A 26,206-nucleotide genomic window follows, 5' to 3' on the forward strand; every position below is an offset into this window, starting at 1 on the left:
TAGTTTTTATCATAAATAGCAGGATATTTTAGGAATTAGTATCTTTGTATCTGTTCCAAAAATTTGAAGCAGAATCAATTTGTCAGTAAGCATTTATTAGTAAGCATGTGCTGTGTTTGAGGAACTTCTTCAAAGCACTGGAAATACAAAGACAAAAGTGAAACAGCCCCTGCTTTCAAAGAGCCCATATGCTGTCTAAGGAAACAACATGGACACATCAAAGTAAATACAAAATCAATATAAAGTGATTTGATGGGGAGGTTGCAGGAAGGCTTCATATAGAAGGAAACTCAGGGTTCTGAGGAGCAAAGGTAAGGAAGGAGAACATTCCAGGAATGGGAGATCCCATACAAAAGAGCAGGGGCAGCAGCAGTGAGAGAGGGCCAGGGTTATCAGACCTTGAGGTGTGGAACAGGGGCGGTGTGAGATAATGCTAGAAAGGTGAAAAGGAGTTAGATTGTGAAGGGCTTTCAGTGCCAGACCTAGGGATTTATATTTACCCTGAGAGTTTATAGGAAGACACTCGGAGTTTATGGAGTAGGATTTATACCTGTGTTTTAGGAACATCCCTATGGAGAATGGATTGTAATTGGTGAGACTTGAGCAAGAGACTAGGGAGAAGGTATTGTAATAGTGCAGGTGAGAGGCAGTACAGGCCTCCACAAAGACAATGGCCACATGAGTTGAGAGAACAGGACAAATGCAAGTGATGTCACAGAGGCACAAAGTGACAAGATTTGGCAATTTTTTAGCTATGCAGAGTGAGAGCATGGGAGGAGTCAGGGACGGCACTGAGATCAAGAACCTGGGCGACCAGAAGGACATGCTGGTGATACCCTGGGAAGTAAAAGGGAGTTTCAGAGGCAGAAATGGAGCAGATGTTTTCTTATTTTTTAAAAAAGGATTCAGTAATTTAGTATAGATCTGATAAGATTTTATTTGTGTAAAATATTATCTGCTTTTTAATGATAACCTTTGCCTCTTGGCCAGAACTAACTAAATTTTGAGTCTTTTTAAAATAATACTTAATTGATCTTCACATAGCTGCCTAATTGTTGCTACTTCTTAAACTCTGATAATATTTCTCTAGATGGAAAAAGGCTCGACAGGAAGGGGGGTATCGGTCTGAAATGGCTTACTGCAGAAGGAACTTTCTTAATAGAACAGCACTGTTAACTCTAGAGGTAAGACAAACTGCAGCATTTAGTAACAGAAATGAATTTTCTTTAGTTATTTGAAAATATATCATAAAGGTTTATAATTCTTTTTCTTCCCAATTAGCAGTTTTCATGAAGGGTTGGTGGTAGCAGATGAAATTCAGTTGTAATCTCTGTGCAAATGGTCTCCAGATCTAGATAGTGTCCCCAAAGCTTTAGGCAGTTTTAAGCTTTACTAGCTTAAGTCTTAAACTACTAAAAAAAAAATTTATTTGCTTATTTTTAGTTCTCAACATTCACTTCCATTTGTTTTAAATTTTCTCCCTCTTCCCTTCCTAAGACAGCATGCAATCTGATATAGGCTCTACACATACATTCCCATTAAATATACTTTAGTCGTGTTATATAGAAGAACCAGGATGAATGGGAAGAACCACAAGAAAGGAAAAAGCACAACAACAAAAAAACAGAAAATAGACTGTTACACTCTGCCTTCAGACTCCGTAGTGCTTCCTCTGGATGTGGATGGCATTTTCCATCATGAGTCCTTTGGAATTGTTTTACAGCCTTGCAGTGCTGAGAAGGGCTAAGTCTATCAAAGTCAGTCATCTCGCACTGTGGCTGTTACTATATACAGTGTATATATATATATAGAGAGAGAGAGAGTATACAGAATATACTATATATATATATATATATATTCTCCTGGTTCTGCTCATTTCACTCTGCATCAGTTCAGAGAAGTCTTTAGAGGTTTTTCTGAGCTCCACCTGTTCATCGTGTCTTATAGCACAATATGAACTGGTAAATCTTGAAACTGCACTTAGTCTTTCTGGGACACCAGGCCTAGCCAGCTTCAGTTTCTCTTCTGAGTTCCAATCTGACATTGCAAACAAAAGTTTTCCTCCTTCCCACCCCCAAAACCTTCCTTTCTTCCCAGCTGTTACAGTTGAGAATACCACCATTCCTCTAGTAAACTGGGCTCTCAACTTGGTGTCGCCCTTATTTCTCCACAGTGCAATTTGTTGTGCAGTATTGTCATTTCTCCCTTCACCCCACCTCTCTCTTACTCGCCCTTCCTCCATTCACACGACCATCCCCCTCTTCAGGCAGGCCCTGGACCCCTTGCTGCTCAAACATGATGACAGCCTTGTGCTTAGTCTCCTCTCCTCAGGCTCCCCCCTCCCCTCAGCTGCCAAGGTGGTCTTCCTAAAGCACAAGTGTGGTCATGGCATTCCCCCTCAGCAAACTCCAGCAGTTCCCTATTCCTTCCAAAATTAAAAGCCTTCACAGCCTGGCCACTTCCTACATTTCCATCGTCTTACACACATTAATGCCTACCACTTACTGTATGATCCGGTAACACTGGCCTGCCGTGCAACACTCTCTTGCTCCCATGCCTTTTCACTGCCCATGCCTGGAATGCTCTTAGATCCCACTTTTTGGAAGGACCCCACCCCCAGTACCTTCCCTGTAAGTTTACTATCATTAACCCCATATCTGTCTTGGCATAAGTGGTTATCTGCATATTGATTCCCTCATTAGAATGTGAGCTTCTGGAGGGTTGGGACCACGGTTTTGCTTTCTTTGTATCCCCAGCATTTAGCACATAGTAAGCACTTAATAAATGCTTGTTGACTGAAAAGACCTCAGATATTTACATAATTCCTCTTTTACTCTTTTCACTTCCCACTCAGTCCCTCTTTTCTTCAGATTATTAAGGGGACAGTTAAGTCACTCAGGTAAAACATAGTAAATTAAAATAATCATCTAGGTTTATTTTTATTGTTTTATATTGTAGAAATGTTTGTTTTGTTTTACAGAAATACTTGTTTTTGGGGGGAAATTAGGGTGACTTGTTTTAACTCTTAAGTTGCCAGTATTAAATCTCCCCGTGGTTTAGCAAGGGTTCTGATCAGTCAAATGGAAGATTTTTTTAAAGATGAGATAACTCCAGTATAAATCAGTATTTCCCTTGTTTAATAAGTAGTTTAAGCTTCATATGAGATTATGATTTTGTTCTGTTTTTATTGTAAACCAATTGCAGGATGTAAAGCAGGAATTAATAAAGCTAGTCAAGGCAGCAGGATTTGCATCCTCTACAACCTCTAATAGCTGGGATGCAAACAGAGCCACCCAGACCCTCTCTCTGCAGGAAATAGCCCTTCTTAAAGCTGTTCTGACTGCAGGGCTCTATGACAGTGTGGGGAAGATTATTTACACGACATCAGTAGATATCACAGAGAAATTGGCTTGCATTGTGGACACAGCCCAAGGCAAAGCCCAAGTTCACCCATCTTCTGTGAACAGAGACCTGCAAGTTTATGGATGGCTGTTATACCAGGAGAAGGTAAACTGGTCTTTATATTTGGAAGCCAAGTTCCATTACAAAGAAAATATTCCTATTAATATTGCATGTTCTGTCAGACACTTGGCCTGTTGATTGACTTTTCCAAATTGCTTTTTTTTTTTTTTCTATTTTTCAAGTCTTTGTTACAAGGGCTGGTGGTGGGGTCCCATGGGGTAGGGGAGGGGAAGTAATATATTTAGAAAAGAAGGTGGTACAAAAACAAGAAATATCAATAAAGTAAAGGTTGGTTTTTTTTTTTAAGCATTAGTATCTGAAATTGGGCAGCTAGGTGGTACAGTGCATAGAATGCTGGGCCTGGAGTCAGGAGGACTCATATTCCTGGGTTCAGTGCTGGCCTCAGACACTTACTAGCTGTGTAACCCTGAGCAAGTCACTGTTTGCCTCATTTTCCTCATCTAGAAAATGAGCCGGAGAAGGATATAACAGAACCACTCCAGTACCTTCAAACTCCAAATGGCATCACAGAGTCAGATAGGACTGAAATGACTGAACAAAACCTAAACTACCTGCTCTTGATTTGAGCCATTTATACTCATTTGTATCTGAAATAGAATGAAATAATTATTATTGTAAAACAAATGCTTTTGGTTTTTATTTAGAAATAGGGAAGTTGTATTTTAGATAATTATTAACCTTTCCTGCTTGGTTGTAATGAGAGTTAAGTATCAGTTCTCTGAATGCACTTGGACTGACTCAGAAAGGTCATCTGACTAATAAAAGAAAAAGTAGGTTTTAGATAATGAGATTCCCAGGCAGGAAATTATTGATATATACTAAAGCATTCCATATTTGTTTGGCCTCAACTCAAGATCGCAAATGCTTGTGCCACGCTATGTTATTGTGATCTAATAAACTTTGAAGTTCAGTGTACTATTTTAATGGAATTATTTATTTCATTTTAAGTAGAACTGCCATTAACCTTTTCATTCATAGTTGTTTTTTTCTTTTTCTTTTCAAATGGGGGAAGACAGGGAAATTGGGGTTAAGTGACTTGCCCAAGGTCACATAGCTAGTAAGTGTTAAATGTCTGAGGCTGGATTTAAACTCAGGTCCTCCTGACTCCAGGGCCAGTTCTGTATTCACTGTGCCACCTAGCTGCCCTAATAGTTTTTTTCTAAGTAGCTATTTTAATTGTTCTTGTTACTGTTTTCATTGGTCTGGTATTTTGAAGTTTTCCATTTCATAGATATGTATTTTTTTAGGCAATCTGAGAGGTAAAGGAAATGTGTCACAGTACAACAGAATCTTTCTTCCCTTACTAAAGAAACCCTTCATGCTAGTTTCTTTTTTTTTAGTTTTTTTTTAAATGCTTTATTAACTTCTGATTTACATCATTCGTTTCCACCAGATTTTGAGTTGCAAATTTTCTCCCCGTTTTTCCCCTACCCACCACCCCAAAATAGCAGTCCCATAGGATATCCCCTCCTCCAGTCTGCTCTCTCCCATATTTTCTCCCATACCCCTTTCGACTTTTCCAGTGGATCTCTATGCCTCAGTGCCTGTATATCTTATTTCCCAATTACAGGTAAAATAGTATTAATAATAGTATATATATATTTGAATATTTGATTTTAAAACTTTGAATTCCAGATTAATTTCCTTCCTTCCTTGTCACCCACCCTTACTGGGAAGATAAGCATTTCAGTACAGGTTGTACATGTGTGGCTAATGCAAAACAATAACATAGTAGATCTATTGTAAAAGACTGACTATATTTCCCTCCCTCCTATCCTACCTCCCACTTGTTCTATTCTCTACTTTGATCCTGTCCCTTTTCAAAAGTGGGTGCTTCCAACTTCCCTCCCCCCCCAGCCTTCCCTCCTTCCATCATCCTCCCTCTCATCCCCTTCCCCCCTACTCTCTTGTAGGGTGATATACCCTATTTAGTTTGTATTTCATTCCCTCCTCAAGCCAAATTCAATGGGAATAAGGTTGACCCATTCCCTTTTGCCTTCCTATTCTTCCCCTCCATTATAACCCTTTTCCCTTGCCTCTTCTATATGAGATAGTTTACCCCATTCTGTCTCTCCCCATCTCCTCTCATTATATTCTTCTCTCACCTCTTAATTTCCCCTTTTAAGTATCATCCCTTCCTGTTAAATTGGTCCTGTGCCCTCTATCTATGTATGCCTGTAAACATATATACACACATTCACCTATGTATTCATATGCCCATATACCTTCATATATAGACATATATATATATTTTTATTCCCTTCAACTACTGAGAAAAGTTTCATAAGTTACAATTATTGTTTTTCCATGTAAGAATGTTAATAGTTCAACTTTGATAAGTTCCTTATGATTTCTTTTCCCAGTTTACCTTCTCATGCTTCTCTCGTTTCTTGTATCTGAATGTCAGATTTTCTATTCAATTATGGTTTTTTCAGCAAGAATGCTTGAAAGTCCTGTATTCCACCGAATGACCATATTTTCCCTGAAACATGATACTCACTTTTGCTGGGTAGGTGACTCTTGGTTTTAATCCCAGCTCCTTGGACCTCCGGAATAACATATTCCAAGCCCTTCCATCCCTCGGTGTAGAAGCTGCCAGATCCTGGGTTATCCTGATTGTGTTTCCACAATATTCAAATTGTTTCTTCCTGGCTGCTTGTAATATTCTCTCCTTAATCTGGGAATTCCGGAACCTGGCTATAATATTCCTAGGAGTTTTCTTTTTGGGATCTTTTTCAGGAGGTGATGGCTGGATTCTTTCAACCTCTATTTTGCCCTCTGGTTCTAAAACATCAGGGCAGTTTTCTTTGAGAACTTCCTAAAGGATGATTTCTAGGTTCTCACTTTGATCATGGCTTTCAGGTAGTCAAATAATTTTTAAATTATCTCTCCTGGATCTATTTTCCAGTCAGTTTTTCCCATGAGATATTTCACATTGCCTTCTATTCTTTCATTTGTTTGGATCTGTTTAATAGATTTGCTCCAATCTAATTCTGAAGCACTGATTCTCCTCAGTGAGCTTTTGAGATTCTTTTTCCATCTGGCAAATTTGGCTTTTTAAGGCATTCTTCTCCTCATTGCCTTTTTGAGTTTCTTTTGCCATTTGAGTCAGTCTGTTTTTTAAGGTATTATTTTCCTCAGTCAGGCTGTTGTATCAGCAAGCACCCCAGCTTCCCCTGGGTGGCTGCCAACACAGGTTCTTAAATCTGCTTTGTTAAAGGAAAGCAGCTCAAAATGGCTTAACAAGCTTACTTTAATCAGTCAAATATGTATCATTTACCTAGTTCAGGGGAAAAAGATCAGCACCCCGAACTTCAGAGTATACAGACAGAATTATCAAAACAGAGAAACAGATCAAGTAGACAGGTTTCCAAACTGTCCAACCATTATGTCCATACCAAATCAACATCTGGGTTTTTCAAAGCTGGGGGGGCTCTCAACAACAGCTTCCCAGAGTCTCATCTGATCAAATCACAGAACACTTCTCAAAGTGAGCCCCAAAGCAAAGCCTCACATCGTCGTGGGTCTGGGCTCGGCTCCCAGAGTGCTGTGTTGGCCGGGCTGTCCTCAGCGGGAGTTAAGCTTCTCTGTGTCATTTTGTGGGTTCTGCAGCTCCAAAGTTTGTTTAGAGTCCCCTTTTTGCATGGATTGGGGAAGGTAGAAGCCGGAGCAGCGTGGAGGTCATGCTTCTACTCCGCCATCTTGGCTCCTCATGCTAGTTTCTTGACCTTTAAAATAACAGTGAAAAGATCTGCTATACAGCACCCAGAAATCACATTTAAATGCCTAAACACAGTATATTTTCTGGAGAATAGTGGGGGACCAGAAGTTTTGAATTCTCCTTATAGTTTGAATTCAGATGTTACAATTGCCATGGAGTCATTTAATTTCATTTGGATTTTCCTTACAATATTGTCTTGCAGTAAATTCTGTATTTTTAAGAGAAGTATAGGACTGAGATGTTATGAGATTTGTGTTTAAAATGCTCTTAATAAATGGTTAGAATTTTCTTTCATTATTACTTGAAAGCTAATAATTAAATCAGGGATAGAAAAGAGAATGGGCAGACAGTGCTCATGCAGAAATTTGCCTTTGTACATTCAAGGGCTAGTTGACATGTTATAGAAAGAGGGCTTCTAAGAATGAAAGATTTTTAGTTCTTGCTTTTTAAAATATCAGACCAGTAAGATGTTTTTATTGTGTGTTTATAGGTAAGGTATGCCAAGGTGTACTTGAGAGAAACCACTCTCATCAGCCCCTTTCCAATTTTACTTTTTGGTGGTGATATAGAAGTACAGCATCGGGAACGTCTTCTCTCTGTGGATGGCTGGATTTACTTTCAGGTACACAAACTAATGTGAATGTTTTTTTAAATTTTAGTTGCATGAAAATTTTTGGCTTTTGCTAAACTTTTAAATATTGTAAATATGTTTAAAATAGAATATCTTCTCTCGGTGTAGTTACACTATATGAACAGAACTATATTTTATATTTTATTTCAAGAGTTTTAGATACTTAGACTTCAAAAGTAGCCTTTGCTAAATTTGAAAATTGCCATCACAAGCATATCTCACATAGTGTTGCCCTGGCCTACATCATTTTGTAGTAAGTTAGTCATAGAATTTAGAGCCAGAAGGGACAGATATTGTCTGGTCCAAACCTTTTGTGTATAGCGGTCATGTGACTGGCCAGGGTCACAAAGAGAGTGAGAATGAGCCAGACTTAGGAGTCCCTTTCACCCAACTCCACATGTAGTGCTGCTTCTACTACACCACACAGCTGTGCCACTTGTCATTAATACATTCTAGCAAAACCCTACCACAGTGTTAAAAAAGTCAGTCAGCAGGAATGCAGTTGTGGTCCAACTGTGGGTCTAACCATCCCTCAGGTTCCCATAACATTGTTTTGTCTGACACTATGACTTTGTAGGAACCACTACTTATATTAAGTGACATCTGTCAGCTCTTTGTAGTGGGGAAATGGCAGGTCCAGCATTGGCTGCACTTTTACTCCTTCCCCTTAACTCACTGGTCAAGGTGGGGGAGCTACAATGGTCCCTGCCCCCTATTGCCATTCCTGGCTTCAATAATCTCTTAGCTTTTGAGGTTCATATCATCCATATCTACCATCCAATTAAAATCTTGGTAGCTGTTGTCTGCAGACCTTCAGGTCACTCCCTGACTGACTCACAATCTTTCTCTCATCTCCACCTCCTACCCTTACACTGGAGAGTTTCTGCATATGTGATGATGTCCCTCAGACACCCAGTTTCCCAGGTCATAAACCCTCCACATCCATCAACAGAGATGCTGATACCCTCCATTTTGCCATTACCTACAACTATACCACCTCTGTTTTCATGAGTTCCATTTTCTGATTACAGACTCTCAACTTTCTGCCTTGCCTTCTGCCTTTCAGTGCCAAACCCTGCTCTTCCTCCACATGTGCCCTTCAGTTCTCTCAAGCCGTCTCCCTACCCCAGGTGCAGCTGAGGGCTCTGCCCTGGGCTCCCTTCTTCCTGCCTTCTCTCTCCTGGTCACTGCTTCAGTTCCCAAGGGTCAGTCACCACCTCTGTGTAGACAAGACTCATATCCAGCACCTGTTTTAGCTCACGTCCCACATCTGCACCTGTCTTTTAGATATTTCAAACTGTGTGTTCTGTTGGCATCTTAAACTCAGTGTGTCTAAAGCAAAATTTCTTATTTGTCCCCTCTCCTGCCCATCTCTCTTATGAGTTCCCTTATTTCTGAACACTATTAACCCAGGCTCCAAGGTTTGTAGCCTTGATGTTATCCTCGCAGCCCACAGAACCAGCAGTAATTATCAGCTTGACAGCATCTCTCACATTGTTTCCCTTCCTGCTCTTCACCCAGTCCCCACCCCAGTTGATACCCTTATCTCTCATGGCTGGATCATTGCAGTGGCCTCCTCGCTGATCTCCCTGCCTGTCGTCCTCCTTTTCATCCTCCACATGGATCCAAGTGTTTCACTCCCCTGCTCAGTGAACTCAGTAAGATTTCCTATGGCCTGTTGTACGATCAAATGTGAATTCTTCTATAGGGCATTTAAAGCCCTTGCCAGCCTGTTCTCATTCTATTTTTTTATCTTTTGTCCATCCAAAAGTCCACAGTCCAGCAAAACTATGCTTATCAATTGCTCAGATGTGGCATTCCCCCTTCTAACTCGTTTGCACTGGCTTCCCTCCATGCCTGGAGTGCACTCTCTCCTCCCCTTTGCCCCTTAGAATCCCAAGTCTATATCAACATGCAACATAAGGGCTCTCTTAGACTTGAAACTTTTCACAACACACCTCCCCTGCTCCCACCAAACTAGCCCCTGCATCTCCAAAATTTCCCGGTATTTATTTTGTATTTTTCATACAGTTGCATATAGGTACGTGTTGTCTCCGTCAGTAAACTGTCAGCTCCTTAAGGACAGGTACTGCTTCATTTTGTCTGTTTCCAGCACCTTACACATAGTGGATGCTTAAAAAATGCTTGTTGATTGATTTATTTTTAATCACATTTTATACAATATGATTTCAGTTCAACCAAAGAATCCTAATAGTTCTTTGAGCTACAACAGGACTTGTCTTAAAGTAACTGAAAACAAGAAGCCAAATGGATATAATCACATTGTTGAAAATAACATGTTTGCCCTAGCTCTCTTTAGACTCCTCCCTTTTTCTTTTGCTTACATGTTTTTCATCACATGAACTGGAAATGGAATGAAGATTGATCAGATGACATTGCCCCTTTGGTTTTTTTTTTTTTTTTACTTTTACATTTTATGATGGGGCAGCTAGGTGGTGGCAGTAGACAGACTACTTGTAGTCCTGGAGTCAGGAGGACCTGAGTACAAATTCTGCATACTAGCTGTTGTAACCTTGGGCAAGTCACTTAACTCCGATTGCCTCAAAAAATAAGAACATAAAAATAAATTTTGACATTTTGATATCAGATATACAGACCAGCATGTCAGTCTGGAGGTGCCAAAGGAGGTGCCAAAAGTGCCCTTTTTAGTATCTAGTCTTGAGACTCCGTCTTCATAATTTTATGATCATTTAACATAACCCTGACAATGGCTAAAAAATACTGAAGGAAACAGGCTTCACTTTCCATTAGGTTTCTGTGACAAGAGAATAAGACAAACATTTTATAAGTGAAGTTATTTGTGGGTTGTAAAAATCAGATTCACCTGCCTTTGGAAGTAGAGGTAGACTTTCCATAAGAATTTTTATTTTGGGGATCAATTTTGCATGGTTGGCCTAAGTTGTGAGAGGGGAGGAATGGAAGATGAGAATTCTTTAGCATAGATATTAGAAGTCATTTTTTAATAGTCTCTCCTCTTTATATAGATGTTTTACTTTAAAAGCAAAATATACTTGTTGGATTAACTGATTTAAATATATACTGATTATGTGATTTCAGTATATCATATACTACTTTCACTTTTCTTTTCACCAGGCCCCTGTAAAGATTGCAGTTATTTTCAAACAACTGAGAGTACTCATTGAGTCTGTTCTTCGAAAAAAACTTGAAAATCCTAAAATGTCCCTTGAAGGTAATTGTATGATTTTCACGTGGGTAAAAGAAAGTGTGCACATTATTCATATATTATTGGAACACTTCAGAAGAAAATCTCATTCTTAACTCAGAATTTTTTATTTTTTCATATTATACTGCATTCTAGTGTGACAATTTTTTATTCTATACTTAAATTACAACTCCTACGTTGTATACTGCCCCTGCTGATCACATAGCCATCCGTGTCTTTGGGGCCTAATTATCCACTTGTGATTCTTCCAGATCTCTCCTTCCTTTCCTCACTTTACCTGCCAGCATTTTGACTTTTGACTCCTGAGAGAAGATGAGACAATATGATTTCAGTCAGTTTTATTGTTTATTGTTATTCTAAATACCACAGTCCTCCTCTGATTTCTTATTGTCATTTATGGTTATTCCCATGTTGTCAAAGGCCATGCCAGCAGAACATGTTTTGGAAAGACTTGGAGTATAGGTCCAATGACTCACTATCTTTTGCGTTAGGCCTATACTAGCTAAATTCATTTCACCCAGGCTCATCACAAGTTGCCCACAGAATGATGAATTTTTTTGACTGCAACAGCTCTTTAAGGCAGAGGTTCTTGACCTTTTTGTGTGTGTCATGGACTCCTTTTGGTAGTCTAGACAGGCCTGTGGACCTCTTCTCAGAGTAATGTATTTAAATTAATAAAATATATGGAATTACAAAGTAAATTAATTATGTTGAAATACAGTTATCTGAATATTTAAAAAACAAGTTATGGACCCTGAGTTTAGAATCTTCACTCTAAGACTAAACTGTAATGATGAGGAAGTATTCACATTGACAAAATCAAAGGGACTTTGGAAGTATCAGTATATATCCTAGTAAAGATTTGGTGATGAGATTATTATCTAAAATAAAAATTTCCTTTGAAGCTTGTTTTCTAAATTATCCCTTTTTCTCATCATCACACGTAGCCATGAATTGATTTTAGTTTACACAGAATGAGCATATAGGTCTTCAGCAGAGATGTACAATGTGAGCCCTGGGAGAGTGTCAGATTAGTCGAATACTGGGAAAGGAAAGTTTCATTTTTGTCTTTGTGGCCTTACGACCTAAACGTGCACTGCCCAGTGTATTTGTTGAATTGGATATTCAGATGCACAGACGAACAGGAGAGTTAAACCATGTTAGCTGTCTTGTGCTGCTAGAAATCAGCATAGGTCCAGCTTCAGAATATCAAAAGATACATCATCTTACAAGACTTATCTGCTAAGGGACCCCAAATGTAGGGTCAGCTTTAGGCAGGATACATACAAAGGCCAGGTAGAGTAAAATGAGATGATGCTGAAATGGGATAAAAGTGATTTTATCAGGTTTTTTTTCCTAGAGCAGAAGTTGTTCTGCCACTAATTAGCTGTACTACTTTAGTCACTCCTTTGGGCATCACCTTCCTCATGTGTAAAATGAGAGAGTTAAACCAGATTATTTCTGAGGTACCTTCTAGTAGCAACACCTGATAACCCTGAATTTGAAGTCTTCAGTTAGAGTTCTGGCTTTACCACTTACCTAAGTCTTTAAACCTCTGAGCTTCAGGCTATTTATCTCTGAAAGGAAAAAAAATACTTTTACAACTTGCCTCAGTGTTGTTATGAAGAAAGCTGGACCTACATTTCAGGGAATGATGCAGTCATCTTTTGGTCTTGGAGGATCACACCATTATCTCCATTTAGATACTTTAAAATGGATAAAAATTGTATTAACAATTTTCAGAAATCAGAAACCCACAGCTACTGAGTGACCTGGCACAAGGCTCAAGTGGGACTGCTCTTTTAAAGTGTTGTGTAGTATGTGCTTTACTTTGACAGTTCTGTGATTTCATTAGTGTAGGTACTCCTACTGATGTGTCATGGGCAAAAAATTCATTTTAATAATAATAATAATGTGTAGCATTCATATAATATTTTAAAGTTTACAAAGGTCTTTGTACAGATCGTCTCTCTTGATCTTCACAACAACCTTGCAAGGTAGATATTATTAGCATTATTCCTATTTTACAGATTAGAAACTTAGATCCACAAAGCCTAATAACATGGCCACCTATGATAGTGAGCCTCTCCAAACATAACTATGCCGGCCTTTGAACACAAATCCATATTTAAAATCTTTCTAGCTTGCTGAAACTAATCAGACCTTACATCCCACTGACATGGAATTTTTAAGGGTCACATAGTGTAGTGAGGAATCAGATTAGAACTTTGTGGAACACTTTAGAGTCCATGATGATTCAGGCAAGTCTTTGTCCGTGTTATGTTTCATTTCATAACTAATATCTTTACTCTCTCATTTCACTTTGTTTACCACTGCTATTTATTTCTTAGCCTAGTTAATTTATTAACGACATTATAAAGTTAAAATATTGTGTAATTTTTTAATGTATGTTGTTGAGTTAGCCAGTATTGAATTAAACTCATGAATTTGTCTTTCCTTTAGATGACAAGATATTACAGATCATTACAGAATTGATAAAAACAGAACACACTAACTGAAAGTAGAGTTTGGTGTCGATTGCGATGGTGTCAGTTGGGAAGATTTGATAATGAAATTATGTGAAAATGGTCCATCCTCAAAGTATTTAAATATTTAAATTGTTGATAACTAGCCATACCTTGGAAGAAAAAGCACATACTTTACATGTGTGATTTTCTATTTCCTTTTTCATGATGACGACTAAATGTATTTACCATTATTTACAATAAATTTTTTTGGTGCCATATGTTGAATGTTTTTGTGTCCCCAGAGGACTATTCACCTCTTGACCTTCAGCTGCCAAGGATTCTTTGAAGCTTCCTTTGGTACCTGGGAAGATATTGAGTTTTTGCTATCTTGAAATATGATTGACAGAGGCTCATTCTGTTTCCCCTCTCCCATTTTACCTCTAGTTGCAGAGCAGCATGTGAAACAGTTTTGTGTCACTTCTTCAGAGCACCATTTTGAGGACCAAGAGCACTAACTAGAATACTGCTGACAACATTACTGTAACACTGACTGTCCGCATCACTTAATCACATTGCAGCCATGTTATTGCGGTTCTCCATTTCCAGATAGCTCCAACTTAGAAATATTCTTAATTACAAATGGCCCACACCCAGAACTTTCCAAAAGAAGAAGTCCAAAATAGAGATAATAGCTATGTAAAAAATGTTTCCAGATCAGTAATAATTAAGGAGATGCAAATTAAAGCAACTCCAAGACTCCATTTCACACCCATAAGAATGGCACAGCAAAAAAAAAGAAAAAAAAGGAAATTTCAAATGTTGGAAGGGCCTCAAGAAAACAAAACACATTCATATACTGTTGGTGGAACTATGAATTGGTCCAGCCATTCTGAAAAGTAATTTGGAATTATGCTCAAAAGTCACTAAATGTGAATACCCTTTAACCCAGCACTACCACTTCTAGACTTATATCCCAAAGAGAACAAAGAAAGTGAGAGAAACTGTACAAAAAATATTTATAGCAGCTCTTCTTATGTTGGCAAAGAATTAGAAACTAAGCCCCTCAGTTGGAGAATGGCTGAACAAATTATGGTATACAAATATAATAGGATGCTGTTGTGTTGGAAGAAATGACAGAAAGAATGGTTTCAGAGAAACCTGGGAGGACTTAAACTACTGCAGAGGGAGGTGAGCAGAGACAGAACAGTTTACACAATAACAACACTGTAAATTCAAACAACTTTGAAAGACAAAACTCTGATCAGTGTTAATGGCCAGCCATGATTCCAGAGGACTGATGATGGAAAATGGGACTCACCCCCGACACCTCAGAGATGCAGACTGAGGCCTACATTTTAGCTGTGGCCAGGGTTGGAATTTGTTTTGTTGGATATTTAAGTAGTTACTAGCAAACTAGATTGCTATCTAGATCAAGTGATGCAAGGGGAAGATGTGTCCCTGGTATCCATTGTTGAAAGTGGGGGTACATTTTTCCAGAGGAAAAAATGTCATTAGATTGAGTTCAGATAGTGCTATTTAATATGCCTTTTTTTTTCCTTTTTGGACAGCAGTTAGGGTTAAGTGACTTGCCCAAAGTCACATGCTAGTAAGTGTGTCAAGTGTCCTAGGCCAGATTTGAACTCAGGTCCTCCTGACTCCAGGGCCAGTGCTTTATTCACTGTGCCACCTAGCCACCCCTAATATGACATTTTAAATATGTTACAGGTTAAATATGCTTTTGTGGACTTGCCTGGAAACTTAACCATCACTTAAAATACTGTTTATTTGGATAAATAAATTTCAAATTTCAAACAGGTGCCTTACAAATGAAGTTTTGCAACACAAGCCCATTCTGTACTGAGCACTGCTTGTATGTTGTTAAGGGGGGGGCGCTAGGTGGCGCAGTGAATAGAGAACCGGCCTGGAGTCAGAAGGACCTGAGTTCAAATGCGGCCTCAGACACTTAACACAAAAAAACTAGCTGTGTGACCTTGAGCAAGTCACTTAACCCCCAGTTGCCCCCCAAAAAGCAAAAAAACGAAGTGTTGGTTTAGAAAGAGACAGTGTTGTCTAGTGGGTAGAAAGCTATCTTCACAGTCAGAAAGATCTGGGTTCAAGTCCCACCTCTGAAACATACTAGCTTTGTGACTCTGGTTAAGTGACCTAACCTCAGGGCCCCCAGACAGTCCTTTAAGCCTTCTAAATTGCAAAGAAGGTGCCCATCTGCCTTGGTAGGAGGAAAGAGATAATTCCTCATCAGAATAGTCCTACTCTGGTAGAATCATGCATTTGGTCAGCAAAACTGAAATGCAGGTTGGGGGAGGGGGGTGGGGGGATGAGGAGACAAGCTTAGGAAATCTTGTATTCAAATTTGAGAACCATTTTTTAGTTTATTTTCAAGATGCAGGAAGAGCGTTACTATTACCCTGGGTATGTCAGGAGAACTGAGTTCTAGTCTCCATTTTGCTGACAGCTGTGTGAGCTGTAGAAAATGGCTATATGTCTGTTCTCTGTAAAGTGAAGTTGGACTTAGTGGCTTCTAGGATACCTTTGACTCTAACTTGCCATGATTCTTAGATACGTGTGTGTATATAGATATACATATACAGGTATACATACCATATGTATCTGTATATTTAATACAAGGTAATTTGGGGGGAGACAGCTGGAAATTTAAGGAAAGGCTTCATGTGGAAGGTGACTTGGGGTGAGTTTTGATGGAAACAAAAATCTAGAAGCTACTTTGGATTGGATAGTACAGAGTGTCATCAGATAGTACATAGACAAGGAAGGGATAGTGTAGTTCCTGTGCAAAGCAGTCTGTTGGGGAAACATTTTCTCAGACTTTAAGTTCAGTTTAGATGGGGACACAGGATGTACGCCTGTAAAGATAGTTAAGTTCCTTATCGTGGTTTATCTGTCTTAAGGATGAAGATGTGTGAGTTTTAAGTAGTTAAGGTTCATGAAGCCTAGGTGAGAATTTCCTTGCAGCAAGTAGAAGAATTAGGATTGGTCCCAACTTGTATAATGTCACCATTTGGAGCCTGTTGTTTAACTTGTACTGTGGTGACTCATTCATATAATAAATTGCAAAGAACCCCAGAGAAGTACCTACTAGACATGCATTTAATTACAGGACACGTGCCAATATCCCCCCCCCCAGGTTCAACTAAAAATCTATTTTAAACAGTAACCAGAAAGTAACAAGATATAAAATAAACCCCCAAAAGGCATCTGTTATTTGCATATTGCCAATAAAAACCATGAGAAAATTATTAAAAATAATTGTAGAATGTAAAATATTTGGGATTCTCCCTACCAAGAAATAGAAGTTATAGAAATATAACTACAAAACACTAGAAATGAGAACAGCTGGAGAGATTACTTACAGTTGAGCTGTGCAAAATATAAGTGACAAACCAAACTGAGCTGATTCAGTGCCATACCAATCACACTGCCAAAGGGTTACTTAGAAAAAATAATAAAATTCTCCCAGAGGAAAAAAAAAGGTGAAAAATCTCAAGGGAAATAATGGGGGTGGGGGGAATGAGAATGAAGAGAACCTAGCAGTGCCAGCTCTTGGACTGTACTACAAAGCAGTATCATCAAAGCAATGTAGTACTAGTTTATTTTTTTTTCAAATGCTTTATTAACTTTTGATTTACATCATTCATTTCCGCCAGATTTTGAGTTACAAATTTTCTCCCCATTTTTCCCCTACCCACCACCCCAAAATAGCAGTCCCACAGGATATCCCCTCCTCCAATCTGCTCTCTCCCATATTTTCTCCCATACCCCTTTGGACTTTTCCAGTGGATCTCTATGCCCCGGTGCCTGTATATCTTATTTCCCAATTACATGTAAAATAGTATTAATAATAGTGTATATATTTGAGTATTTGATTTTAAAACTTTCGATTCCAGATTCATTCCCTTCCTCCCTTGTCTCCCACCCTTACTGGGAAGATAAGCAGTTCAGTATAGGTTGTACATGTGTGGTTAATGCAAAACAATAACAGAGTACATATAAAAGACTGACTATATTTCCCTCCCTCCTATCCCACCTCCCACTTGTTCTATTCTCTACTTTGATCCAGTCCATTTTCAAAAGTGGATGCTTCCAACTTCCCTCCTCCACAGCCTGCCCTCTCTTCCATCATCCCCCCTCTGATTCCCTTCCCCCCTACTCTCCTTTAGGGTGAGATTCCCTATTTAGTGTGTATTTCATTCCCTCCTCAAGCCAAATTCAATGAGAATAAGGTTGACCCATTCCCTTTTGCCTTCCTATTCTTCCCCTCCATTGTGACCATTTTCCCTTGCCTCTTCTATATGAGATAGTTTACCCCATCCTGTCTCTCCCCATCTCTTCTCATTATATTCCTCTCTCACCTCTTAATTTCACCTTTTAAGTATCATCCTTTCCCATTAAATTGGTCCTGTGCCCTCTATGTATACCTGTAAACATATGCACACATTCACCTATGTATTCATATGCCCATATACTCTCATATATAGACATATATATTTCTATTCCCTTCAACTACCGAGAAAAGTTTCATCAGTTACAATCATCATTTTTCCATGTAGGAATGTTAATAGTTCAACTTTGATAAGTTCCTTATGATTTCTTTTCCCAGTTTACCTTCTCATGCTTCTCTTGCTTCTTATATCTGAATGTCAAATTTTCTATTCAACTCTGGTTTTTTCAGCAAGAATGCTTGAAAGTCCTCTATTCCACCAAATGACCATATTTTCCCCTGAAACATGATACTCAGTTTTGCTGGGTAGGTGTTTCTTGGTTTTAATCCCAGCTCCTTGGACCTCCGGAATAACATATTCCAAGCCCTTCCATCCCTCAGTGTAGAAGCTGCCAGATCCTGGGTTATCCCGATTGTGTTTCCACAATATTCAAATTGTTTCTTCCTGGCTGCTTGTAATATTCTCTCCTTAATCTGGGAATTCCGGAACCTGGCTATAATATTCTTAGGAGTTTTCTTTTTGGGATCTTTTTCAGGAGGTGATTGGTGGATTCTTTCAACCTCTATTTTGCCCTCTGGTTCTAAAACATCAGGCCAGTTTTCCTTGAGAATTTCTTGGAGGATGATTTCTAGGTTCTTACTTTGATCATGGCTTTCAGATAGTCAAATAATTTTTAAATTATCTCTCCTGGGTCTATTTTCCAGGTTAGTGGTTTTTCCCATGAGATATTTCACATTGCCTTCTATTTTTTCATTTGTTTGGATCTGTTTAACAGCATTTTGATTTCTCATAAAGTCATTAGCTTCCATTTGCTCCAATCTAATTCTGAAGCACTGATTCTCCTCATTGAGCTTTTGAGATTCTTTTTCCTTCTGGCAAATTTGGCTTTTTAAGGCATTCTTCTCCTCATTGCCTTTTTGAGCTTCTTTTGCCATTTGAGTTAGTCTATTTTTTAAGGTATTATTTTCCTCAGTCAGGCTGTTGACTCTCATTTCACAGTTTTCTTGCATTGTTCTCATTTCTCTTCCCAATTTTTCCTCCATTTCTCTTATCTGCTTCTTAAGGTCCTCTATGCCCTGTAACCAGCTCGTATATTCCTTAGAAGCTTTTGGTGCAGGAGTTCTGACTTTACTGTCTTCCTCCTGTTCCATGCTTTGCTCCTTTTTGTCCCCAAAATAGAAGTCTAATGTTGGAATCTTCTGTCTGTTTCCTTTGCCTGGTCATGTTGCCCCTCAGTCACTTGACCTCTAGGCTTTTTGCCACAGTAGGACTCTGCCACCAGACAGGGGAGCTTTCGTCCCAAACACTGGGGTTTTCTCAGCTGCCAGAGGTATTAGATGGGTGCCCTCTCTGAGGTCTCCACACGCTCTGGTAAGCTGGACACACACCCCAGGACCTCCACCCTAGACTGCAATCCAGATCCAAGATGGTTAAAGCAAGAACGATTACCCCTCAGACTGGTGCTTGGTCCCCCTGCACACTGCAAGCCAGGAGCTGAAACTGCCACGTGGTGCAGGCTGGCTGTGCTGGGGGTCCCAGCGGCTTCTCACCCTGGGGGCAAAAGCCACGCACTCCCACTTACTGGGTCCCAAAGTCCAGTCTGCACTGACCTCTCACTTTGTCCTTCGCATCTATGTGTTGATAAATCTGGAAAAGGCTACAGCTGCTGCTGATCTGGAGTCCCTCCTGCTTGGGGCTAAAGCCTCGCTCGGCATGGGGCTGGGCTCAGAGCGCTGAGCTGAGCTGGCCAATTCCTGCTGGCCTGCTGGGCTGTCCCCAGCAGGTGGTTAGCTTCTCTGTGTCATTTTGTGGGTTCTGCAGCTCCAAAGTTTGTTTAGAGTCCCCTTTTTACATGGATTGGGGAAGGTGGAAGCCTGTAGTACTAGTTTAAAAACACAAGATCAAAAGCCACCAAATGAAGTTAACACAGTATTTAATAAACCCAGCAATCCCGACCAGGTTAAAGACTGCACTATTTGAACCCCCCCAAAACTGAAAAGTCAATTAGAAATTAGGTTTAGACCAACATCTACTATGTTTCACAGTAATCTTCAGATGAATTTTTGATTTACTATAAAAGGCCATATAAACAAATTGGAGAAGAGAAAGTTATCTTATAACTGGGTGTTCTTGACAAAGAGATAGGGTTAATCAGATAAGATAAAATAGCCAGTTTTTATTATATGCTATTGAAAAGGTGGTTGGTGTACCACAATCAGTGCAGTAGGAATTAAAATGGAAACAGTTAAGTGGGGAAAATATTTGTAATACATTTTTTCTGATAAAATTCTGATACCCAAAGTGAGAAGGGAAATGGTTCAAAAATATATAAGAATAAACGTCATTTCCCCAGCAGATAAATGGTTAAAGGAGATCAACAGTTCTGTTAAAAACACAGTTATCACCCGCCCCCAAAAGGTGCAAACTATCAACAAACCATACAATAAACGCATCAACTCACTAATAGGAGAAATGCAAATTAAAACTACTGAAGCTGGGGTGGTGGTGCATGTCTTTATTTCACACTACTGAAGAAAACAATGCCTGGCAGATCACTTGATTGTCCTGAGTTCTGAGTTACAGTGGGCTAGGCTGATTATGTGTGCCAGCACAATATGGTGAACCCCCAAGAGTGGAGAACTGCTAGACTGCTTAAAGAGGGGCAAACCAGCCCAGGTCAGAAATGGAGCAGATCAAAGCCCCCCTACCATTCAGCAATTCAGTTGGACCTGGGAGTGGCCATTGTATTCCCATCAATATCACCTGGGTGCTACAGGGAGGCCCAGGTCTCCAAAACAAAAAGAAACAAAAATTCAAATTCACACCCATTAGAAAGAAGGAATCTTTATTAAGTGTCTGCTATGTGCCAGTCCCTTTACAAATAATGTTTCATTTAATCCCCCAACTGTGAGAGGTAGGTGCTATTATTATCGATCTTTTTTTTTTTTGCTTTTTGGAGGGGGGAGGGCAGGGCTTGGGGTTAAGTGACTTGCCCAAGGTCACATGGCTCGTAAGTGTTAAGTGTCTGAGACCAGATTTGAACTCAGGTCCTCGACTCCAGGACCAGTGCTCTATTTACTGCGTCCCCTAGCCGCCCTGTTATCCACATCTTGCATTTGAGGAAACTGGGTGGAAAGTTAAGTGACTTGTTTAGGGTCACATGACTGGTAAGTATCTGCAAACAAATGTGAATTGAAGTCTTCTTGACTCCAAACCTGGTGGAATCAGCACCACCTAGCTATGTCTAGCTTGTTATTAGATTAACAAAAAATAGCAAAAAAGGAAAATGACATTTGTTAAAAGGGCTGAGAGAAGAGGCATGTTAATGTGCTGTTGGTACAGCTGTGTCCAACTGTTCTGGAAAGCAGTCTGGAACTATATCAAAAAAGTCACCAAAACTGCATACCGTTTGACCTACCTGTACCATTACTGGGTATATTCCTCAGAGGGGAAAAATTTTTGTTGTAAAAATTTGGAAACCAAGTGGGTTTCCATTAATTGGGAATGTGGGGGTAGGGGAAATAATGGTATATGAAGTAAAATATGAAAAATATTTTTACTATAAGAAATGAAAAAGGGGACAAATTCAAGGAAGTGTGGGAAGACTTAACTGATGCAGAATGAATTGAGCAGAACCATACAAACAATTTATGCAATAACTTTTGTTGTTGTGACCCCATTTGGGGTTTTCTTGGCAAAGATATTTGAATCATTTGACATTTCCTTCTCAGTTCATTTTATAGATGAGGAAACTGAGGCAAACAGGGTTAAGTGACTTGCCCAGGGTCACACAACTAGTGTCTGAGGTCAAATTTGAACTTGTCTTCCTGCCTCAAGGCTTGGTGCTCTATCCACTGCACTACTTAGCTGCCCAATACAGTAACTACAAAAGTGTAAAGGAAAATCGCTTTAAAGGACTTAAAACTTTCTTGAATGCAATGACCAATCATGATTCCTTGAAGACCGATGATGAATCATGGCTCCCACGTTTCGGCAGAAAGGTGGTTTACCAGAAGTGTAGAATAAGATGGACATTCTCAGACATAAATTTGTCTTTCTGGACTATACTGATTGTTTTCAAGAAAGGGCTTTTTGGTGTGGGTGTGGGGGGGGAGGGATAGATGGGGAGCAATAATGATGCAAAAAAAAGAAAAGAGTATAAATGAAATAATGAAATATTAAAGGAAGTTCTGAAGGTGATACAGGCAAGTAGGGCAGTTTGGGTACTATTGTGTTAAAATATAAAACACGCTTAAACTCCAGAATTGAAAATCACAGTTTTTGGATACTGTGTTCATTTTCTGTTCTTTGTCTATTGAAATGTTCACATTTGTTAAGTTTACAATAAAGAAATTTTAAATAATTTAAAATGTATGATCAGACTCAATTTGCATCATTGTTAATTTCTTTGTTTAATAATTATTTGGCCACTTGTTTGTCTTGCTTTCTCATAAAAGTTGGGTGAAGGGAAAAATTATATTTGGACTAATTACTTAGATTCCAGATAAACTAGTGTTATTCCAGAATTAACATCAGAACAGACTCTAAAACTTCAATTCCTTCACATACAACATAAATGCATGTGCATATTTAAATAATAGATTTAGAAAAAAGAAAGTAACTGGGAAGGACATAAGCATCAAAAGGGATGCTATTTATTGTTGACTTAAGAAAGGGTGAACACCATATTAACATGAAGAGTAAAAACTGAAGAAAGCATCAGCTTACTAACATGTAGACACCTACCAGGAAGAGTAACTTAAATGTCAGCCTTAAATGCATTCTTGGCCAATCAGGAACTTTGGGGGATTTTATCTTTCATCATGGGCTGTATTGTACCTGATGAAAGGAGTGTCTTATTCTATTTGCTCTTTAAAACTGTTTTGCAAATCCTACCTTCGGAACTAAGAAATAAAATTAAATGCCAATAATGTTGCTGTTGTTGAAAGGTCTTAGACACCTTCCCTTTCCATTGTAATAAAATTATTGCTGCTGAATTGGCAGTGGATTCTTTCTCAGAGGGAATGATTGTTAATCAGGTTGTACAATTTACTTTCTAGAATTAGGGAGATAAATGGTAAAAGAAGGAGCAGAAGTAAACAAAAGAAAATTTATTGTAAATATGTCCATATCATCCCCTGGTGGTTGTTTAAGCAATATTTTTTTTTGTTTTATTTCAGGGTGTTAGCTTAAAGTAAAAGAATCTCATATGTCTCTCCATTTCTTTGGTAAAGGTAAAAATGTTTATAATCTAAAAATATCTTGTCTGAAGATGTCTAGATAAGAGATTTAGTGAGTTTTGGTATAGAAATTCGCATAGTCATCTAAGACAATCATTGGAGATCTGCCCATCACTAATCTAAAGGTCTTTATTCTTCATGCTTTGTTATTTTAAAAAGTTGTATATATGTAGAGAAAACAAATCTTTATTCACGTAAGAACTATCATTCCTCTTTAGTTTAATAAACAGTGAATAGTTTCTGAAGTACTTACTATTTGTTAGGGTTATTTTCTGGAGACTATCCTTATGTCATTATAATGCTGGTAAAGGTGATGTCATCCTTTTATTCTACATGAAATATTAACAGCATTAAAGTCTTCATCTTGACATCACACTTTTTTTTTGTTAGGGGCACAGACAAATATTTCAGAGACAAGAATCATTTATAGCAATGTTTTCTATGCCCATTTAATTCTTGATCCCTCCATAAAGACTGCAAATAAAGTCCAACATAACAAAAGCTGGTCTTTTAGGGCTAGCAGCAATTCCCTTAATAGTGAACTGACTTAATTTTACTAAGTCATTGCAGCAAGCCTAAAAGTAGTAATAATTTTAATGCCAAATTAGTTCTTTTGAGCTATAAGATTATATATCTTATAACTGAAGTCCTCAAAAAATTATTTACCTAAAGGTTTAATTTATTTTCTTATTCACATAATACAAAAATTCTTCTCTAGTGCCTCATTATAGTATGATGTTTACCCTGGGTTCTCAGAAGCATTGCTGGTAAAATGAAGCTTGAGTCACCTTCAACCATGCTAGAAGGGCTTCAAAGACAGTATTGGCTGCAAGATTTAGATATAAAGGATGACATTATGAGCAAATTAATGAAGCAAGGAAGAAAACACTTGATTTGCTAACTGGGAAGCTAAGTACTGATAGACTCATTCAATGAGTTGCCCGTACAACAGCATGTCATAACTGTTTGGTCAAATACATTCTTTGGCTATGTGGGGGTTTTTCTGTGGATTATTGGTCCCATCTCTCTCAAGTGGTCACAGCAAAGCCATAAGCTGAGCAAAGCCATGAGAATAGTTTTCCTAGGATTACAATAGAGGGTACAGATATGCTTAGAGTTACAGTGCCGGGGTCCAGGTCCTGGGAACCCCCTTGAAGGCTCCCACTCGATCTGGCATTCTCTTGAGGCTATAAGCCTTTCATCATCACTATGCCCAATTATGTTACCCTTAACCTGGCCAACCCCTTCATTGTCTGTTATCTCCAGATAGCTTTTTGCTACTTCCCACCTTTGATCCTATCAGAACCCCATTCTCTTGGTTCCTGGTGTCCCAGACCTCTACTATCCACTCCTCTCAAGGTCCTTCCTAGAACCCCTCTTTCCCAGACTACTTGGTCAACCCTAGATCCCTCCCATAATCTTTCTGTATATAAGATCCATTTTGGCTTCCATTAAGGTTCTCAGATTCAATCTGGCCCTCTTGCTGATACAAGCTTCACAAATGCTCAGATTCCTTGAGTCTAGCCAATGCTGAGATTTCTTAAGAGTCTACCCAATATAGGGGCGGCCAGGTAGCACAGCGAGTAAGAGCACCGGCTCCAGTGTCAGGATGACCTGGGGATCAAATCCAGGCTCAGATACTTAGCACCACACCCAGAAATAACTGGTTGTGTAACCTTGAGCAAGTTACTTAACCCCGATTGCTTTAAAAAAAAAAAGTCTACCCAATATGATGGAACTTTTAAAACTTTGTTTATCTTTGGCTGAAAGAAACCTTGGGTCTAATTCATTTGGACAGGACCTGTGTGTTGCTATTTCAGGGTCCTAGTGTTGAGGTTTGGGGTTTAGGGGTGCTTGACACCCCAAAATACTGACTCGCTGGGTCCTGCCCAATGAATTTGACTCAAACCTTCTCTAAGCCAAAGTAAAACAAAGTTTATTAGTGATTCCCCGTAATGGGCAGAGTCTTAAGGAGCCTAAGTATTTATGACAACAAGCAAACAAGAATAATCTGACAGAGTAAATCTGCACTAGATTGATCTCAGAGTGAGACATTTTTTGGATATGGCCAATGCACCAATTACTTTTGCTTGACTATCCATATGTTTACAAGGAGTTTTCCCCCTAAGGGAGTGAGTGAGAAGAATAGAAAATAGATTTTTTTAATTATTTGAAAAAAATTAGTTAAATTTAAACAACATGCTTGGGACTACAAAGGAAACTGATTATATTGAAATATGGTTATAAAATTTTTTTATTTCACAAAACCCCTCCCCTGCAAATCTATCCACAGTCTCTCTGAGGTTCTGTAGACCCCAGGATAAGAAGTACTATTCTATAGGAAATTTCTCTTCCATTTGCACTCTGCTGAAGTTCATGACAGTGCACTTCCATGACAGTGACAATTTTGACAAGTATATATAAATCTCATATTACATCTAATTTCATGTTGATAATCAGAGGATTGTTGGACAAAGTTATCTCCATAGTTTTATCTGCCATGGAATCATCTTGCCCAGGGTCACACAGCTAGGAAGTGTCTGAGGCTGGATTTGAACTCAGGTCCTCCTGATTATAGGGCCAGTTTTCTATCAATTGTACCACCTAGCTGTCAATACAACTATATTTTAACTTCTCAGCTTGCTATGCTTTTTCTTTCTCTTTCTTCCTTCCTTGTTTCTTCCTTCCTTCCTTTCTTTTTTCTTTCTTTTCTTTCTTACTTCCTTGTTTCTTCCTTTCCTCCTTCCTTTTTCTTCCTTCCTTCCTTTTTTCTTTCTTTTCTTTCTTTCTTCCTTCCTTCTTTTCTTTTTTGTTCCTTCCTTCCTTTCTTTCTTCCTTCCTCCCATCCTTTCTTTCTTTCTTCCTTCCTCCCTTTCTTTCTTTCTTCCTCTCTCTCTCTCTCTCTCCCTCTCTCTCTCTCTCTCTCTCTCTCTTCTCTCTCTCTCTCTCTCTCTCTCTCTCTCTCTCTCTCTCTCTCTCT

General features: G+C 38.9%; 1 protein-coding gene across 3 annotated transcripts in view; it reads left to right on the forward strand.

Moving 5' to 3' along the window:
- DHX29 (DExH-box helicase 29) overlaps positions 1-13,784 on the forward strand; it is a 68,707-nt gene extending 54,923 nt beyond the window's left edge. For 2 of the 3 annotated variants that reach the window (XM_069096504.1, XM_069096506.1), the window contains 5 exons: positions 1,091-1,184; positions 3,205-3,507; positions 7,695-7,826; positions 10,950-11,046; positions 13,504-13,784. In XM_069096504.1, the coding sequence (XP_068952605.1) occupies positions 1,091-1,184; positions 3,205-3,507; positions 7,695-7,826; positions 10,950-11,046; positions 13,504-13,559 (682 nt within the window). In that variant the 3' untranslated portion in view covers positions 13,560-13,784. The remainder of the gene's footprint in view (positions 1-1,090; positions 1,185-3,204; positions 3,508-7,694; positions 7,827-10,949; positions 11,047-13,503) is intronic. The other variant, XM_069096505.1, reaches the window with a different exon arrangement.
- Positions 13,785-26,206: the final 12,422 nt, after the last annotated feature.

This window comes from Petaurus breviceps, unplaced genomic scaffold, assembly GCF_028583685.1.
Source record: "Petaurus breviceps papuanus isolate PSGF00001 unplaced genomic scaffold, PetGlider_PUasm1.0 229, whole genome shotgun sequence".
NCBI lineage: Eukaryota > Metazoa > Chordata > Mammalia > Diprotodontia > Petauridae > Petaurus > Petaurus breviceps.